This window comes from Lepus europaeus, chromosome 6 (genome assembly GCF_033115175.1).
Source record: "Lepus europaeus isolate LE1 chromosome 6, mLepTim1.pri, whole genome shotgun sequence".
Taxonomy (NCBI): Eukaryota; Metazoa; Chordata; class Mammalia; order Lagomorpha; family Leporidae; genus Lepus; species Lepus europaeus.
Genome location: NC_084832.1, coordinates 119,858,360 through 119,878,235, shown reverse-complemented (window position 1 = coordinate 119,878,235; position 19,876 = coordinate 119,858,360). Strand labels below are relative to the sequence as shown.

The 19,876-nt window shown below is 49.1% G+C and overlaps 1 protein-coding gene across 1 annotated transcript; it reads left to right on the top strand.

Moving 5' to 3' along the window:
• Positions 1-4,747: 4,747 nt before the first annotated feature.
• PTHLH (parathyroid hormone like hormone) lies at positions 4,748-16,189 on the top strand. Its single transcript, XM_062195235.1, is given in 8 exon segments — positions 4,748-4,798; positions 5,013-5,152; positions 5,754-5,876; positions 11,316-11,338; positions 11,341-11,466; positions 11,469-11,668; positions 11,670-11,737; positions 16,037-16,189. Coding segments are annotated over 8 exon segments (741 nt in total). The 3' UTR covers positions 16,047-16,189.
• The last annotated feature ends 3,687 nt before the right edge of the window (positions 16,190-19,876 follow it).

Genomic DNA, 19,876 nt, shown 5'->3' with positions numbered 1-19,876 from the left:
CCAGCTTCGCGCTACGGATGCGCGAGGAGCCACCGGCGAGGCTGCCTTTTGTGCCCTGGACACACGCCATGTGTGCAACGGGCTACACCCCCGAGATCGCAACACAGGCGCGAGCAGGTCTACAGAGCCAGGGCGGGCTTCGGGACCACGTCACCGTCCCCTTATGGTGCCACAGCAGTCCAAGAATCAAACGGAAGGAACTGGCGCGGAGACTCCGTCCCGCGCCTCCCACTTTCCTCCGGTCTCTGGTGCCGCCCTTCATCCCGCCCGCGGCTTTGCGGGTCGCCTTGAACGAAATCAGACCGACCCGCACCGGGCGCAGGGCTGTGCGCTCCTGCTAGGGAGGTGGCTGGGAGGCGGAGAGTCCCCCATATTCGGGGAGCGGAGCGTAATGGACCACTCAACACCTGCACTTTTGCTTCACAAACTGACCTGCAGGGAGAAGGGAGGAGAGGAAGTGCCCGTGCCCAGGGGCTCCTGTCCTGGGGTCGCAGGATCCCCGCAGCCAGGGTTCTCAGCAAGGAGATGGCGCTGGGCAGGGACACTGTGCCCCCCCCCCCACCTCCTGCCTCAGGGCGACCACTCTGGGCAAAACCTGTTTGATGAGATCAAACTCTGAGAGATGGAAGGCCCAAAAGACCCCTTCCACAAATTCCCAGACCTGCCAAGTTGCCCAAGACCACGTGGAGCAAAGCCGGCCCCCTTCCTGGTGGTCTGCCCCACCATGGGCGATGCTGAGTCTATCCCAGGAGGTGGGGAGGAGGGGGAGGGGGAGGAAAGACGACCATCCCGAGACCCCTGCCCTAAGAGAGTCTGGCCTCTCCATGCTGTATGGCCAGAGGGTTCCAAAGAGCTTCACCCCTGCCCTCCCTGCCTCATTTCTGAGCCTGCTGGTCCCTTGGGGCCTGGGGACAGCGCCATCCAGGCAGCCCAGGCTCAAAACTAAGAAAGGGTAGTCAGGTACAGGTGCAGGATGCTGTGCTGCGCTGCACTTCAGGGCCACTGTAGGTCACAGCCATGTGCTCTATGCCAAATGAAGACCTGGAGGAGAGGAGCGGGCAGGCTCCCACGTGGTGGAAGGGTGGGGGGGGGGCACCTGATTTGATCAGTTACACCGCCTGCAAGCTTTGGAATATTACACCGTGTCTGGTAGGAGGATTACACGCTAATCAATACTTTTAAAAACTACAAAAAAAAATTTTAAAGATTGTTCCATTCACAGGGGAGCTGGGCCAGCGCCAAAAGATCTCTGTGGCACCAGCCAAGGTTGGTTTCAGGTGCAATGGTTGTCGTTTGAACCAGGTGGGACTTGAACCTCTCTCTGGGGTCTCGCACAAGTCCAGAGCTGCCTACTTCAGGGAGGTAAGATCTTTGCCCAGCCAAGAACACCTGGTGGGCATCGGCCCAGATCAGGGCCGGAATATTACACATTCTCTCTCATGCACGCACACACACACTCGTGCATTCACACATATGCACACACCCACACACGTGCATTCACACACAAATGCACACGACCAGTCACCCACGGTGGGAAGAGGACACAAATTGGTTTTGATGTTCGTGGACTTGGGAGGTGCACAAGCATGTGACCTTGAAGAACTCATTCCCAAAAGACCACGTCCTCCCACACTGGCTTCTGCTCCTCCCAGGAAAACAGCCTCTCTGCCGGGCTTTCTGGTCTGGAGAAAGCCAGCACAAAGCCCAGGAAGCAGGGGCCGCTGAGGCAGGGTGTGAGGCCCACGTTTCCAGGGAGGATCCTGTGGGCCTGATGCATAGCTGGGTGCTGCTCCCCGAGGCAGTTCCTCCAGATGTTAACAGGCTACAGCCCCTGTGAGAGTCTTATCCTCATCTAATTACACAGAGACTTAATAATGAAACACACCCTTGCCTAGCCTTCCTTGGGACTTAAGGGCGTAACCCACCTTTTGCATATTTTATTTATTTATTTTTTGCTGCCCTTGAGGTGAGCTGGCAAGAGCTCCCTCTCGAGTCCCAGGGCAGGCAAGTGATCTGAGCCCCATTCTCATGGAACCAAACGGGAGCCTTCCTAGAGTTGATTGTGCAACTGCTCCCCCTAAGCACAGGCAAAGTCTGGAGAAGGGAAAGCATGAGTCTGGCTGTTTGCTTCCATTGGCTTTTAGAGACATAGCTTGCAGCTACAGATTGGAAAATGCCTAAACTGGACGCTCACCGGCAATAACTGAATTCTTGCACCCAGGTGCGCTGTTTAAAGCCCTGGAGATGCATGTGGGGTTTTGGTGTTTATTTGTTTGCTTATTTTTTTTTTTCTAATTTCCAAAGGAAATATCCTTGGCGAGGTAAATTCAGCACGCACTGAAGAGTAATTCCTTCCCGTGTTAAAGAGCCTTTTTGAAAACTGGGATGTGACACAGTGCTACCAGGACTGGGAGGTCAGAAGACGGAGGCTTGCTCATGGGTCAGGCATTCCTGTAGGTGTACCTCTCTCAATGCCAAGCTGCCTCACGTGCAAATGTTCAGATGAAAGGCTGGCCTGCAAATCCTCCTATCTGCTAATGCACGTTTACATGACAGCAAGGCCTAAGCAAACAGTCAAGTTTATTGGCACTTGTTCCTCTTATAAGCAAAAAAAAAAAAGCCTCCTACCTACGGTATGTCCTCAATATATAGAAGTTACTCAGTTATCTTAGGAGCTAGATTATTCTGTCACAAAACATCCTTTTCAGCAAAGGCAAAACATCAGGATCCCGGGTATATATTGCAGAAAATATCTACCACAGGTGCTAAACAGTGGACAGCTGCAAACAAGTTCCTGCTTTCTAATAACGGCCTTGACCGGGCACAGCTAAGGCTTCTCAGAAGCTTTTCATGCCCTGATGAGTTGCTGTTACTTTCTTCAAGAACAACCAAACAGTACTTGTGGAAGAGATGGCCGAGGAGCTCTCTGTGCCTTGGCCAGAGGAGAAAAGACTGTAAATCAGAAAAAGGTGAAATAATAAATTACAAGGACACTTTGGGCTTCCAAGTCTATAAATATTATTTATTTCTCCCGTGTCTATATTTTCTATTTTTGTGGAAGAGAGGAAATTCTAAAAAGAGCTGGGAGACGGTTTGCCGTCTGGTCTCTCTTCTGACACCAGAAAAGTGTGCAGAGAATAAAGAAGGGGCCGGTTTTGTTTAATTAGCAGAAACAGCCGCACAAATCAAAGCGGCCCATTGATGCCAGCCTTTACGATGTTTTGAGAGTATAACGACTTTATTTACAAGCTAAGTGATTTCATTTTTTCAATCTGACTTTTGTTTTAGCCTTTTCTTGGAGGAGGGTTGATGTTTGAAACCTTGGTAGTTTGAAACTTGGCTAAGCACGCTGGCATTGATTTATTGTGGAAGCAAATATTACCATTTTAACGTTAAACAACTTGCAAGTATTAAAGAGCTCATTTGTGATTTACTTTTTTTTTTTTTTTTTTTTTTTACAGATTTCCCCCTTCAGATCTACCGGTTACATTAAGGCCGTTGCATCTTTCGGGAGAGAATATTTATTCTAAATCACAAAGTGTTAGAGTTCAAAGGGTGACATCTCTGAGTGTCAATACCTTGTCTTTTCATGCCATGCAAACATGTCGAACATTTAGAAATTCTTAAATGTTCAAGGGAAGTTGTGGAAATTCCCAGACGTGCTTTTTCTTTTCTTTCTTTTTTTTTTTTTTTTAAGTGGGAGGAAGCCAAGTTTTCTAAAGTTTGGAGTTTAAAGGCGATAAGAACTTCTGAGAAAAGGTGCCCCCACCACCCAAAGTAACCCGCAGACGCTCCCTGCCCACCCGGGGCAGCGAGGGTCGGGGAGAGGGCGCTGTTTCACCCGCGCTCCGCAACCTCCGAGGGGCGTCCGCTGGAAGCCGCTTCATAAACATCTCCCCGACCCCTGAGCCACACGTCCCTGGCAGGGGACCCGAAAACCGGCCACCAGGACCCTGTGGCCGGACGCTGCCTTCCGAAGGCTCGGGGCCTCCGCACACTGCACTGCCCCGCAGCCCGCAGCCGCCCTTGCGGGAGGAAGTCCCTTGGCGCGGCCCAGGCACCGCGGCGCACAGCGAGTCCCGCGGCGTCTGCCGGCCAGGGACGCGCGGGTGCCGCCATCCGCCCCAGCATCTGCGGCAGGGGACGCCCTGGGAGGAGGAGGGCACGGCCCGCCAGGGAGCCCGGAGAAGAGTGGTTCGGGGTCCCGTCGGTCGCGGGCTGCCAAGGGCCCGGTGCGCGCCCAGGAGCGTGGGGGGCCCTCCGCCGGTCTCAAGGCGCGAGGGGCTCCATCCTGCGCGCGCGCTTTGCTGGACGGGCTCCGGGTGTCCCCCAGCTATTCCGAGAAAGCGAGAAGCGCGATCCCGACCCGAATTCCGAAAGCGCCTTTGCTCTCCCAGACGCTCGGCTCGTGCCAGGAAAGGGCTGAGGAGGCGCGTTCCCAGGCAGCGCCCCGAGCAGCCGGGCGAGCTTAGGGGCTCCTCAAAGCCACAGGCCCGCGGCCCGCGTCCTCTCCGCCCCGGCGCCCCGCCGCCCGCGGTCCTCGGCCCCGGGCTCCTTTGGCCTTCTCCTCATCCAGCCGCCCCCGGCGCTCTCGGCGCCCGCGGCGGTCCAGCCGGGTGCACCCGGGGCCGCCAGCTGCCCGGGGCGGTCCTCCTGCCCTCGGGGACCTCCGCTCCAGGATCTGAGGCGCTGGCCGGAGCCAGCCGGGAGGGAGCGAGCGGATCCGCCCACGTCCCCGGCCCGGGGCATGGCGCGGCGGGATCCGCGCTCCGGGCGGCGCTGGGGGGGTTGGGGTGGGGTGGGGGTGGGGGCGGTCAGGCGGGAGGGAGGCCGCTCCGCCGCCGCCCGCCGAGCATTCTCCCAGCTCTGGGCTTCCCGGTGCCCGCCCGGCCGCCGCGCGGGGCCGGCTCGGGCCGTCCCAGTCCCCCGCCCCCCGCGCGCCCGCGCCCTCGCTCGCCCCGCGCGCGTTCCTCGGGCGCCACCTCTTTGCGACTCGCTCACTTCTCCGGCAGGTTTGCCCGCGAGCGTGGAACCTTCCCCGGCTGGCCCTGCAGCTCGCCGCCAACCTGCGCCGCGGCCCGCATGCCCGCCCGCCCGTGAAGCGGGGCGCGCCGCCCTCTGCGCCGCCGGATCCCGCCCTCGCCGCCACCTGGCCCTGCTGATCGACGACACGCGCGCTTGGAACGCGTGCCCAGGGCGTGTGGAATCAACTTTCCGGAAGCAGCCCAGCCCACCAGAGGAGGTAGACGGACGGCTATGTATATATATGCGGGGCTCGCTGCAAGTGGCTCTGGGACCCAGGGGCCGGGCGCGCCAGGACGCTGACTTTGGAAGGGGGTCCGCCGGGCTCCACGCGCGCAGAGAACTCACTGCCGACCGCACTAATTAGGCATTGCTATGGGAGACGTGTAAACACGCTACGCATCACTGCTGCCTATATAAAACCATTTCGTTTTCGCTTACTATCTCAGAGGAAGCGCCTCTGAATTTTTTTTCTTTTTGGCTTTTTTTTTTTTTGCCCGTGTGGTTTGGAAAAAGCACAGTTGGACTAGCTGATTCCTAAAATAAGTAAGTGCTGAGCGGCTCCAGAGAAAGTTTGGGGTTTTGTGTGTGTGTGTGTGTGTGTTTCTTTGCAACTTGGGAGATGCCCTGGCTGTGGACGCGGCTGTTGGAGATTGGGCTGGAAGGGAGAGCGGGGGCGCACGGGGAGATGGAGAGGCCGGACTGACCTGGGCCCTTCGCCTCTGTTGCAGGTCCCACGGCGACGGGACACGATGCTGCGGAGGGCTGCTGCGGCAGTGGAGCGTGGCCGTGTTCCTGCTGAGCTACTCCGTGCCCTCCTGCGGGCGCTCGGTGGAGGGGCCGGGCCGCCGCCTGTGAGTGTCCCGGGGCCGGGAGGCCAGCGCGGGAGGCTGCCGGGCTGGGGCGCTGCGGAGGGTTCGCCGTGGTCAGCAGGGCGGGCGGAGAGACGGGCCATCCGGCTACCTGCAGGATGCGCACTCCCCTAGTCGGGAGCGATTTGCGGGATGCTCTCCAGGGAGGCAGGGAGGGTGCTTTGGGGACCCGGGAAAGGTTTTGAAACTCGCGGAGGACGCCGAGTTCTGCGTGGGGACAGAGGTGTGCGCGCCGGGTGCGTAGTGACGGTGGGTGGCAGTTTGTGCGCGCCAAGCAAAAGCCTCCCGTCTGATATTCCTATGACTGACATAATTTTAAGCATATAAAAACGGGACCCTATTACATAACGAAGGCATATTATATAATGAAGTAGTAAAAACTTCGCCGCGGCGCCCCGTCCGCGTGGTACCCATCCAGTGCAGGGGCGCCGGAAGCGCTCCTTTCCAGAACTGCCTTTAGGTGTGCAGAGACCGACGTGTCTTTTTTCTTGAGGATTGCGCTCGGTTCCTGCATCTGGAGTCCCAAGTGTGCGTTGTAGACTGAGAGCGTTGTAGCGTCGCATTTTCGTGCGGTGATTTCTTGGAGGGATAACTTCGTCTTGGCAAGAGCCCGTGCATCCAGGCACACGCGAGACGCGGCCCCGTGTGGCGTGCCTGGGAAGCTGAGGGAGCGGCAGGGGCCCGCAGTCTAAATAATCCGTCGGATCTGGCAGGCCTCTGTCATGTGTCATAGCATCTTTGGGTGAGCTTTAAGCTGCCAGCACAGTGTGGAGCATGGGGGAACTATCAGTTCAAGATATGAGAAAAGTTTGACTTGGGAGAAGGAATTAGGTAGAACTTTTACATGAACAATACAAAAAAAAAGCAGTATCTAATGTTTACAATCAAGTTCACGGTGCTTCCTCCCAAATTCCCCAGGGTGTACAAAAAGGCAACTGTTTTATGTGTGCCCTCTGTCTATTCTTCTTAGAGCAGAAAAGCCCTTAAATGAAATTACTTTAGACATGTCTGAACCTTGGCACCCAAATGAAAATCTATTATGAATCTCCTAAGGCGATTGTGTAGAACGTTCAAGATAAAGCTTCATTGTGCTCTTGGAATCAACGTTCTGCCGATACATCTCTGAAAACCGTCTTCAGACTTCTTGCCTCATCTGGAGACTGTGTTAAACTCAATGACTTAAAATCCAAATGTAAATATAGGTGAAGACTGAATTTTTTTAAAGGCACACTTAAATACTGTATTTATTGGCTAAGAAAGACTGTCTTGGAAGAGAGCCAATTTTTTCTTTAAAGTTGCTTGAGAAATACCTGTTTTCTCTTTTGAGAAACAGTAAATGAACCATGATTAAATCAACAATTAGGGCACGAAAATAGTGCTAAGTTGTCCTAAGGGCTATTTTTAACTCTTTCTTTGTTGCACCTTGCAATACACATCAGAAACTATTTAGCAGCCAGAGACTCTGTTAGAGTTTTGTTTGTGGTGAAACATAATATTGTAGTTAAACACTCACACTCAGCAGATGGTTATAAAACTACCACAAAACATTCTCATAGCTAATGGCTAATAGATCATCACATTACAGCCTGGTTTTTCATGGAGACTGAAGTCATCAGTAGATGAAGATGTTTCATCAAATATTACAGCCAAATGGAGTTTAAGAAAACAAGTCGTTGTTTCTGTGTTGGTGCCAAGTGACAGTGAATTTTGTGTGCTAGACAAAACATCCCTCTACTATTACACTCAATCAAGCTAGTTTCTTGAAAGAGGTTTCAACATATAATCAAGTCATGTTGTCCCCCAATTTTCACACCCAAGTGGTCGGGAAACTGATTAGATGTAGAGTGGCGCCGACTTCTACAGGAGAGACAGCTATTAGACCACTTTCAAAGGCATTGAGGAAGAGGCAATTTTGAATTGAGAGTCTTTCTGGACCCTATCAGTCCAAAAGATTTCCCTCCATGGAGCTAGAGCATCATCGAGCTGCAGCCGGCAGAGGGAGGCCTTTGTGGAGATGCACATGCCCTTTGGCAGGTTGTCTCTGTCCGAGAGGGATCCCCTGCAGATTCAAAAACCAACCCATCCCCTTGATGGATGGGGTTGGGAGCCAGACCGAGTCTTCCACTTAATGAAAAGCATAGCTTTGGACTGAGTCACTTGGGTTGGAAGGGACTTCTGGTGAGTCATCTTAACTCTAACACCCTAACCCTGTGTCTTCCGTGTAGCACCAAACTCTCTTCTCAGACACAGAGTGCGTCCTTAGCAGCCCCGGCTCAGCACGAGCATGCTCTCGTGTTCTGCCTGCTGTGCTACGGAGGCCCTGCCGTGCCTCTCTCCTTCTGCCCTTGAAGTTCCTGGGGACTGCAGCCTTCCCTACACCCCTCCCTGCACAGGCACTTTTCTTTACGGTACAAGAGCCGTGTTTCGACTACAGTTTGCTCTGTATGAAGTATTGGCCCAAATTGTTGTGACTTTTTTTTTTTAACCATAACCAAAGGAGACCATCACGCCATACGTTGTTTGTCCGTGGTGCCACTTAGGCAGGTAATAATGCCCTGTGCACTGCTGGGCCTTGTCTGTTTACAGATGTTGTTGAGTAACAGGCTATTCCTGTGGCATCCTTACTACAGTGTTGCGGGGTTATCTCCATTGAAAACCTTAATTTGAATTTGTTACTCACCACTTCTGTATATCGAGTTGGTACATGCCAGCCATTTACTCCCATGTCAGTTCATGTCTCCTTTTGAAAGAGCTTCTCTATGGACCTTATTCTTGCTGATGATGAGGATATCATTATATTCCTGAACTTCAATACAGTTTCCCAAAAGCAAAATTACCAGACAACATTTCACACTGCGCATTTGAGAAGCACCGTGTTTTCTAGTAGACTAACAATTTCCCCTAAAAGGCAGATGGGAGTCTCTGAATCTCATGAAAGGTAGACATCCTTATCCTGCACAAAGCTGTGCCATGTCCCGGGCTTTTTATAAAACAGAGGATTAGAACTATCCCTGCCTTCCCCAGCAAAGCCATTCAGCAAAGTGCTGCTCTTGGGAAGACACTGTGTGTGACTCAGAACTGACAGGCTGGTCAGGATGACAGGCATCTGTGCCCATCACAGGGACGCGAGCAGTGGTGGCTTGATCCGAACAGATCAGCCAGGGTGAGTCTGGCTTCAAGTTCAGCTAGGACGGGCTGCATTCGACATTTGGGGAGCAGTACACATGGGAATCGGCCAGGAATCCAGGAAGAAGGAAAAGTCCTCCAGCACTGTAAATGATCACTGGCTAAGAATTTCTCTTTAATGTGACACTTTGCTAACTGATATTTATTAAATACTTACGAAATATGCAATTAGACCAGCCTCGCTCTTTTAAAAATATTATTAGAGGATATAAATATATTGTACCAAAGCCTCACATTGGTCGGTTATTAAAAGTTTCCAGAATACTATTGCCACAGACTAAGTGAATTTTAATCTAGTCACATGTGGCACCTTCGCGAAGCAAGAGAGACTCCTTCATGCCTCATTTCAACCAGGCTCCTGTTAAATTCCTTTCCGTGAAGTCATGTCTTCTTTACACACGCCACACGGCGTGCAGTCGGTGCACACGCTAAAGCACTCGACGGCAGCTGGCATCCTGAATGTAGGATCTGGAGAAATCTCCTCTCTTCTAGCCTAACTCTAGGAATCCTAGTTCCTTATTTTGCTGAGGCAAATGGACGTTGGGGGCAATCAGCTGGGTCTGCGAGAAACTGATCTGTTTGTGTCCAACCCGCCACTGCCTTGGCGGCCGTGCCCTGCCTCGTTCCCGCCACCAGGCTCTGACCTCAGCAAGAGGAAAGATCAAGGAAACTGAAAAAAAAACCTTGTGGTTTTAGATCAGGAAATCTCCATTTTTTAGAGACCTGGTCCTGCCAGTTCTCATTGTATGAATGAGGGTGAGTCATTTCACCCCCCTGTACCTCAGTTTCTCTACCTATAAAATGGGGATCATAATGCTATCTATTATTGTTGCATTTTAATGAGGAGTTACAGAGGTTGTGCTAAAAAGGCATCCAGGGCCCCAGACACCAATCTGCCCACGACGTAAGCAAACCCAGGATAGGACCTGGGTGCTTTCAAAGATGAGTCTGTCTGACCGAAGACTTCTTCAGTGCAGGGCTTGGAGTTAGGTAACACAGGAGTGCAGCAGGCAGGCTACGACCGGTTCCTGTGTGGACTCCTCCAGGATGGCTGATACATGTGCACACAGAACCATTACAGCACACACTGATGGACAGCTAAGCAAGAGTCAGCGCTGTCTGATAGGACGGACGCAGGCTTACTTTGCTCTTCTCCATTACATGTCATTAGAGTTTTGCCTCAAGAGCGTACTTATCCCTGGAGATATGGTAAGAAAAGGAGAGGAGCAGAAGAGCGAACTTTTCAAGTCATAAGGATAATACCCTCTGAAATCCTAAATCAAAAAAAGAAAAGAAAGAAAGAAACTTGGAGCACAGAAGAAAAGGAATGATCTCACTTATGTGAACTCACAAAGAAATGCATTTTAAGAGGACCACCCACCACTTTCCAGAAAGCCCTGTGTGTGAGCCCACACTTGCTCGCACTCCGGCGCTCTCGCTCTGACGGCGGGCCCTCCTCACAATGTGAGGGTCTTCAGAAAGGTCTCAGGGAATGTGCATTATGGAAAACTGCGCCTGGATTTCAAAGTGGTTCTTCCTTTTTTTTTTTTTTTTGGCACCAAGATAACCTTACCTTTTAGTTTTATTTTTCCGTACTTTGGGAGGGCCCTGGTCTAGGTCCTTGGTAGGCCAGAGAGGAACGTGTTACAGTTGGGTCTGTTGGTGACGTGAGTTCCTACACAGGTTGTGCTGCACGCTGGTGTCAGTATTTTACCAGTGGGGCAGCTATGCCTGTGTGTGCGTGTGGTGTGTGCACATGTGTACGTGTATCTGTGCGTGCACATGTATGTGTGTTCACACATGTGGCTGTGTGCACAGGTTCACGTGTTGTGCGTGCATGTGCATGCCAGTGTGTGTACTTGCATGTGTGTGTGTGCACCTGAGTTTGTGCTCCGGTAAAAGCAGCCTCCTTTTAATGTCCCAGGCTGGGACTTGTGGATTTATTCCACCCCCAGGCAGAACTCTGAAAACATAAAAAGAGAAACCTGGTGCTTTCTGTCTCCCTCTGAGCCTCTGCCAGGCAGGGCTGTCGCAGTCGGGAAGGGAGCTGAGGCGTCCTGAATGTGACCCCTTGCTCTTAGGCACTCGAGGCCCACGCGCGTTCTCATCCCGCGCAGGAGAGCAGGGGGCCTCCAGCTGTCCGCCCCCACCTCAGCTGAGACCCTGAGGGGACTGACTGCCTCGTTCTGTCCTCGGGGCCTAACCCCTCCTCCCCTCTGCCACTGTCTCCGACAGCAAGAGAGCCGTGTCCGAACACCAGCTCTCCATGACAAGGGCAAGTCCATCCAAGACCTCCGGCGCCGCTTCTTCCTGCACCACCTGATCGCCGAAATCCACACCGCCGAGATCAGAGCTACCTCCGAGGTCTCCCCCAACTCCAAGCCCGCCGCAACACCAAGAACCACGCGGTGCGCTTCGGCTCCGACGATGAGGGCAGGTACCTCACTCAGGAAACCAACAAGGTGGAGCCCTACAAGGAGCAGCCGCTCAAGACGCCCGGCAAGAAAAAGAAAGGCAAGCCCGGGAAGCGCAAGGAGCAGGAGAAGAAGAAGCGGCGGACTCGCTCCGCCTGGCCGCTGTCTGCGGGCAGCGGGCAGTGGGCTCGCGGGCGACCACCTGTCTGACATCTCCGAGCCGGAGCCCGAGCTCAGCTCACGGTAAGCCGCGCCTGCCTTGGCGGCCCCCTCTTTAGTCTTGGCGTGCATAATCTAGAATGTTCCCCGCTTCCAGATTTCAGCCGGTCACCATTCAAGTGCTTCCATAACCAAGATAGGTGGCGATGGTGTGCCTTGAAGCAGTGTTGTCCTACCCTGAACCACAACACCACATGCACACACATACAGAAGCACACAACACACACACACAAGCACACACAGGCCCATACACACACAAGCTCACATACAAGTCCACACCACACACACACACACAGGCCCACCTACACACAAGCTCACATACAAGTCCACACTCACACACAGGCCCACACACATGCATGCACACACGCACAGCCACACACGTGGGTTCTATAGTCCATTTCTCTTTCACCACTGTCATACCCCCAACTCCAGTTCTCTAATGTACTTGACAGCAAATCCCTAAATAATTGCATTTACTATTCAAGTGTCTATGACTAGTGAGTATCTTCACCCAATGCCAGAGACATGTATCTATTCCTCCACTAGCAAGTGAGCAGACTTTATTTTAAGATATTTATTTATTTGAAGGGCAAGTCACAGGGAGGCAGAAACAGAGAGCTGTGCTGATCCGAAGCCAGGAGCCAGGAGCTTCTTCTAGGTCTACCACATGGGTGCAGGGGCCCAAGTACTTGGGCCATCTTCTACTGCTTTCCCAGGCCACAGCAGAGAGCTGGATCAAAAGTGGAGCAGCCGGGACTTGAACCGGCACCCATATGGGATGCTATCACTGCAGGCGGTGGCTTTACCCGCTATGCCACAGCACTGACCCTAAGCAGACTTTCTTGATAATCTTTCATTTCTTACTTGGTTTCACTACAAGAGACAACACAAAATGTGTTGATCTTATCTCCTAGCACCACAGAATGCTATCCTTCCATAAACAGTTCCAAGCCATACACACTTTTTATTTCATCAAACTAATTAAATTTAAGCTTATTTTAATTTAAAGAAATTATTTTAAAGACACACTTTCAATTTGTTTAATTAAATTTCACTCTGAGGGCCAATGCTGTGGCATAGTGGATAAAGAGGCTGCCTGCAGTGCCAGCATCCCATATGGATGCTGATTGGAGATCTGGCCACTCCACTCCCTATCCAGCCCTCTGCTATGGCCTGGGAAGGCAGTGGAAGATGGCCCAAATCCATGGGAGACCTGGAAGAAGCTCTGGCTCCTGGCTTCCAATCAGCACAGCTCTGGCTGTTGTGGCCATCTGGGAGTGAACCAGCAGATGGAAGAACTCTCTCTCTCTCTCTCTCCCACTCCCTCTCTCTCTCTCCTCCCCCCCCCCCCCCCGCCTTTTCCTCTGCCTCTGCCTTTCTGTAACTCTGCCTTCCAAATAAATAAACAAATCTTTAAAAAATAAATAAATTTCACTCTGGTTTCTGGCAGCTTATGAAAAAGAAGTGGTTTCTGAAACAGTTTAATTTTTGGCTCAAGAGGCACACGAGTGTTTCTCATGTACCCATCTGTCAGTGGGCAGTGCAGTACAATAACAAAACTTCAGACATCTGTGGCTCGTCGTCCTTAGTTCACAGACACAGGTCGCATGGACACTCACAGACTATGGAGTCCAGTACCTTGGGCCCAAGTCTTGGGTCTGAACTGATTCAAGTTCCCAACCTTGTGCAAGTTTCGCAGTCTTTTCAAGAATCACTTTCATCTTCTGTGAAATGGAGATAATAACTGGACGACCTCACAGAGTTGGGTGACGATTAAATAAGATTATATGGGTTAAGTGCCCATCATACAGTAAACACCTGAGAAATTGCGACAGATGGTTATTTCGCTGCTTTTAGATCTTGTTCTGATTATACCAGCTCTTACACATGTGTGGCTGGGTGTCTCTGTGAGGCAACAACAGGGCGCACATTAATCTCATTGTATAAAGTAGGAAACAGCTGAAGGGCCCAAGGATCCCGCAGGAACCTCCTGTCACTTCGCCAGCCCTTTTCTCTGACTCCCGCATAGAGAAGGTGACCAAGTGATGTTGCGTAGCACAGCCTGAACCTGTTCACCATCATTTCTTTGACAGAAGCATCATTAAACAGCGTATAAAAGAGCAATTATATTGGAAGAGTTGTACAGCCTCAGTAACAATGGGCTGTGGCACTAGAGAAATTTTTAGCACAGCGAATGAGTTTTTCTGCAAATACTTAACAGACCTATGAGGATTACAAACGAATCTCGGTGCTCACATACCAGTATACTTTTATGATGTGACCCTACCTTTATATACGGGTATTTCTATCTAATGCAAGGACCCTACTACGCTGTCAAACCTATTCTTACCACTGCTCTACTGAATATATATTGCAGCCATAAAAACAGAAGAATAGCATGTTGCGTGGATTTTATTCATTTAAAATTAGCACTGCTCCTGGATATATCTGAGGAATGAATAAAAATCATCACGTATCCACTGTCTACGCTGCTGCTACTCCTAAGTTAAAGGCGGTCTTGTGAAATTAGACAGTGGCCTAATCACATCCAGACCCACGACTGAAAGCAATAGGATGTCTCTGTTTTCCTTTCTCTTCCCTGTCAGTGAGGGACATTCATGGGAAGAGCTGTTTGGTGGCCAGATGCTGCCACAGCACAGCGCCACAGAGGCACAGGGAAGAACCGGGAGACACAGGAGTGGACTCCTGCGACCCTATGGGGCCATGCACACATTGCCACCCAAATAAAATCTTTTCAAAATAAGTATTTTCAAGTTTTGGAAGTGCCCAGCCTTTTGTAAGTGTTGGTGCCTGTGCATCGTTCTACATGGGCAAGTGTGAGCTCTATCACGTGAAGTGGCTCTGAAAAGAACCACCGAGATTAAATCGTCCGTTGCCTCCCACACGAACTGGGGAGTGTGGAGCTTTCAATGCTGGAAACTGCATTTTAGAGTTTTTGATGTCGCAAACGAGATCTCCAGATACAATAGGACTCATTTATTAGGAACCAAGAGATTCTGCTCTAGAAATGAGGATGTAGAAAACGATGAAAAGCTTTTCGCTCAGAGCAGCTCAGACTATACAGCACTGTCCTACTCACACACATGCGATACATAGAGGCCATGTCCTGGGTTTTCACCTGGCTGTTCCACCGCACGTCCATGTTAAATGTCAGGAGGACAGCACGCCAACTGCACGGCGGGAAATAGCATTTAAAAGATCTTTTCCTTGGGCCTTTAACTTGCCTCTCCTCTTTCTTTCTGAAGATATTCTCTCCTTTCTTGCACTGTTCTTAAGCTCAATTCATTCAGTCCCACTTAGTAGAAAGCATTTCGCATCAGTACAGGGCATAAATTATGAATTGTGAAGTCATCCCTTAGATCCATCCACATCTACTCATCACAGATCAAATTTTCATCTTAAAATCTTCTCACTACAGTTGCAACCTATTTTAACAAAAATCATTGGGAAGAGGTCAATTCCTCCAAAATATTAAAATACCCACACTGCTCAACTTTTTTTTTTTTTTTTTTTTTGAGTTGCAAGTAAAACCCCGCAATTGTCAAGGATCTGCCCTCCTGTAGGTCTCACACCCATAGGTGTCTGTCGTGTCAGCCTTCCACACAACTCTGGTTGTTTCCTTAAGAACAAATACATATTCACTGAAACAGACCATGCAAAGAGAAACCTCCACTTATTCTTCTTAAAATCGGTCAATACAATATTTAGAGACTAGAAAGCATCGATCCCAAGTGTATAATAAAAGCAACATGGCAAGGTGAACTACTCCTTTTTTATACTTTCAAGTCAATGTATTCTTTGTTATTCTCTCACTGAAAATAGGCTTTCTTAATTTCTAATATGAGATCCATTCAAAACACCAGGAGAACCAGAGCAAATAATCCAAAATTTTTGCCCTGAAAACTAAAATGCAGGCATAGTTGCCCTCGTGAATGTTTAGGGACAGCCACAGGAGTGACGCACATCAGCATATCACCAACTAAACATGTTCTGCTTGACTACACATCCTTGCAACATCTACCCGAGTCACACACTTTCACTACCCCCATCACAGCCCATGGTGTTGGAGCAGAGTGGCCAAATGAGCACCTGCTCAAAATAAATACCCAGACCGTTGAATCCGGTCCTGGAGAGCCAGGGGCCTCCCACTGGCACCTCCTATGGGAGATACTTACAAGAAGTCCCTGAGTCTCTTTCCACTGTGGTTCAGTGACACCTCATTTATGTCCTTTATTTCATGTCTTTATTTGTAAGGAAAACTAACCTGTTCTCGCCTCTTCTTTCCCTTCCTTCTCTTTGCAGGAGGCATTGAAATTTCCAGCGAAGACCTTCCAAGGACAAGGACGTATTACAAGATTCTGTAATAGTGAACATATGGAAAGTATTAGAAATATTTATTGTCTGTAAATACTGTAAATGCATTGGAATAAACCTGTCTCCCCGTGGCTCAATGAAACTGCACATTTGTCATTGTGAATATTTTTTTCCCCAAGGCTAATCCAATTATTATTATCGCATTTACCATATTTATTTTGTCAACTGATGTATTTATTTTGTAAATGTATCTTGGTGCTGCTGAATTTCTATATTTTTTGTAACATAATGCACTTTAGATATACATATCAAGTATGTTGATAAATGACACAATAAAGTGTCTCTATTTTGTGGTTGATTTTAATGAATGCCTAAATATAATTACCCAAACTGATTTTCCTTTGTGCATGTAAAAATAGCAGTATTTTAAATTTGGAAAAAAAAAATGTCTAATAAAATATAATCTAATGACTCAGAAGGTGAATTCTTTCCTCTAAGAGTCCTCTTGGAGGGGACAATATATAGTTCTTTTTAACTCTATTAGAATATAATCTCAAATTTAATGTGTTACATGGGTCCATATTCCGACTTTTCTACATCAGCTTCTAGTTAAAAATCACTTAAAGGTGTTTCGTCCAATACCGCAGTGCAAGTCAACAGAACATCTCAACTCTCTAGACATCATCTTTAAAGAACGTCCGATTTGAAGTGAAGACAGGGGAAGACTAAAGAGAAGCCGAGAAAAGTCCGGGGAAAAGATTGTGGAAACTCAGTCCAGAAAGTGGGCCAGAGATCAAACAGAGGGAATGGGAGGCAGGTCAGGGACTTGCAGGCCTGGTGACTGGGACCAATGCAAGGTTTCCCTTGGTAGGCCTGGGGACGAGAATAATAAGCACGCAGAGCTACTGGAGAGCCCTGGCTGCTAAGGCTGCCTTGCAGGGGAAGGAAGGAGACAGCCTTGGAGATAGATGACCATTCAAAAAGTCTTCAGTGGTGTGGTGAGAACAGGAGCAAAACTCTATGAACCCCTTTTCCATCTTGAGTATCATTGTACTTGCTCCCTGCTCTGTGTCCAAAACAACACATTTCCATCTACAGAATCTTTTTAATTATCTGCAGCTTAGGACACAGGAGTTTAAAAAAAATAGCTATGAATTCAGTAAGTGCATATTTAGGAAGTACTCCATGTACACCCTCTATCCTGTTCAAGGTCACTTAGCTCTTTGGAGGGTACACAGCAGTGAAATGGTGCAACTTCCAAATTCTTTCACTCCGGTGGGCAGATGATACACATACACATGAAATAATCACATATCGACTTCAATACATGGAAATGACCCAATATTCTATGCGTATATTTTAAAGGGAAAGAAAAAAAGAACACAAAAGGAGAGATTTGTGTGGCTGGGCATGAGTGGGATTATACTTCCAGGAACAAAATTCTAAGATTGAACCTACTCATATGTTCTCTTGAATTGATAGCCTTCAAAAGAGCACTCATTTTTGGTAAGAATTTTAAGCAAAAGGAGGAAAATAAGAGACTTTGTGTTTGGTCTCACTTATCAAGTTGTTGAAGATGGTCTTTATACCCAAGCGATATTCATAAGTTTAACAACACTACACCAACCCTGGACAAAACTGGTAGTTGGCAAGCAATGCCTTGAAAACAGATGTAACTACACTTGGCAGAACTCTGTCTGAAATCCTACGTGGTAAGGCTGCACCAAAGCCCAATAAGTTGTTAATAGGAAAAACGTGTGTGTTACAGCTAACTCGGTAAGTGTTTGAAGACGAAGGCAGGGAAGCTCCAGACTTGCTTTTAAATGCAAGGCACACTCAGGTTTGCCTTCATAAATTTGCCCATTTCCAAAGGGGCCCTGGGACTCATGGCTCCCATTTCTTACAAATTCCTATCTTTCAGCAGACCCTGGGTTACCCAGATGGGGGAGGGGGTGGTGAAGGAGCAAAACCGTGGGATCACGAATGGAGTGGGAAGATGAAGGAAGCAAACACTTTTGGGGAAAATGTCATTTTTGATTAAAAAAAAGTCCTGAAATCCATAATTTCAGGTAATAGGTGTTTAAATGTAAATAAACTCTTTGCAAATTACAGGCTAAGTGCACACAACTTATCCCTAACTCGTGTTTATAAAGCAATAACAATTTAAAGAAAGGCAAGTGGGTCTAAGTATTCTGGAATTAAAAGAAAACTTCATCTGCAAACCTATCATTACCTGCCTCAAATTCGCTGCACAAAGGTTGGCATTTGATCGATGTTGCAAACCTTTATGGGCATTGGAGAGGCTGTCTTCAAAGATACGAGTGACACTGAAGTGTGAAGGACTTGTCCCTGTCCCCTGCGTTTTCTTAGCCACCTCTGCAACCATGTGCATTTTTAAGCACGGTCTCACAGCACAGCTAACACATTCAGAGCTGTGTTAAGTTATGACCCAAAATAAGTGCTGACATTATTGGTCCTGAAAATATGTAGAGTCAACACTGGCATCTTCCTCCCCTGCTACAAAAAATCAGTTGGAACAAGGGCAGCATCAGTCTGAGAATACGGGGAAATGCAGGATTTTCTCAGGAAACATCAAAAACGCATGCCTTGATGGTGAAAAATTCTGTTTTAATTTTTCATTTTACCTACTGAGTGCAATTGAGTAAAGCAGTTCCTTAACTTTCTGTATCTCTTGCACGAGGGCAGAAAGGAGTTAGTCTTTTTAAAATTCAAACTACTCTCTCTAATGTGCTCCATAATGGACCCAGCAAGAAAATAAAGTATTACTTCAATTTCACAGTCGACTCATTACACAAATACAGCCACGCACCACATAATGACACTGTGGTCCACAGTGAGTCCTGCAGACGAGAGGAGCCCCGTAAGATCCTCTGGCCTCGTGATGGGAGCCCACCTTGGTTTGCGCAAGTGTGCTTTGTGATGTTTGTACAAGGATGAAATTGCCTAATGACACGTATCACAGAACATAGCCCCATTGTGCAGCAACGCCCAATTGTGCTGAAACACAGCGTGGTAGGTACCTGTGTGTGTGTACCGAACTCAAGTTAGGCCTCTTCTAGACAATTCTGGAATGTTCACACCATCACATGGCACTGACTTCAGGATAATCTAGGGTTTGAGTCTAAAGGATTTTACAGTTTATCTGCTAATGTTCCCCCTTATGGCTACCAAGTCCACAGGAAGAGAAAACCAGCTGTAGACCAAACATCCATAGAGTTTAGTGTCTGTAAACAGTGCGCACTTTTATTGCAAGTTCTGAGTAGGAAATGTTCCTGCCAGCGCCATCACTCTGTCCATAAAGGGGAAAAGACATCTCGAGCACAAACGTTCACTGATACCCTTCACTTAGTAACTCAGTAAGCACAAGGGGCGGATCAAAGACTCTCTGATAGAGTTGGTGAGATGCTGCCACATGGTGAGCTGCTCTCCGAGACCCCACTGGACACTCCACAGGAGGGCTAAGGTTCCATAGGCAAAAGGCAATGCTCGGATGACTTAACTACCACAACTTCTGGGGTCAGCTAAGAAAACCGCTCTCCCTTCCACGTTGCCAATGCACTTCCCCAGTCACTGTGAGAACTTCTGGAGGACTGGTTACCCTGTCTTCTTCAATATACACCAGCCAGCCTCAGTACACAGCAGGTGCTCCGTAAACAATGAGCGGACAGAAGGCAAAAGTGTTCTCAGTTTCTGGCTGAATCAGCCAAGTAGCAGAGTTAAACAAGTAAAAATTATGCTGGTGATGGGAGAGAGATCAGGGGTTTAGGGCACCGCTGACTCCCAGGGGATTCCCTTCTCTTATCCCAG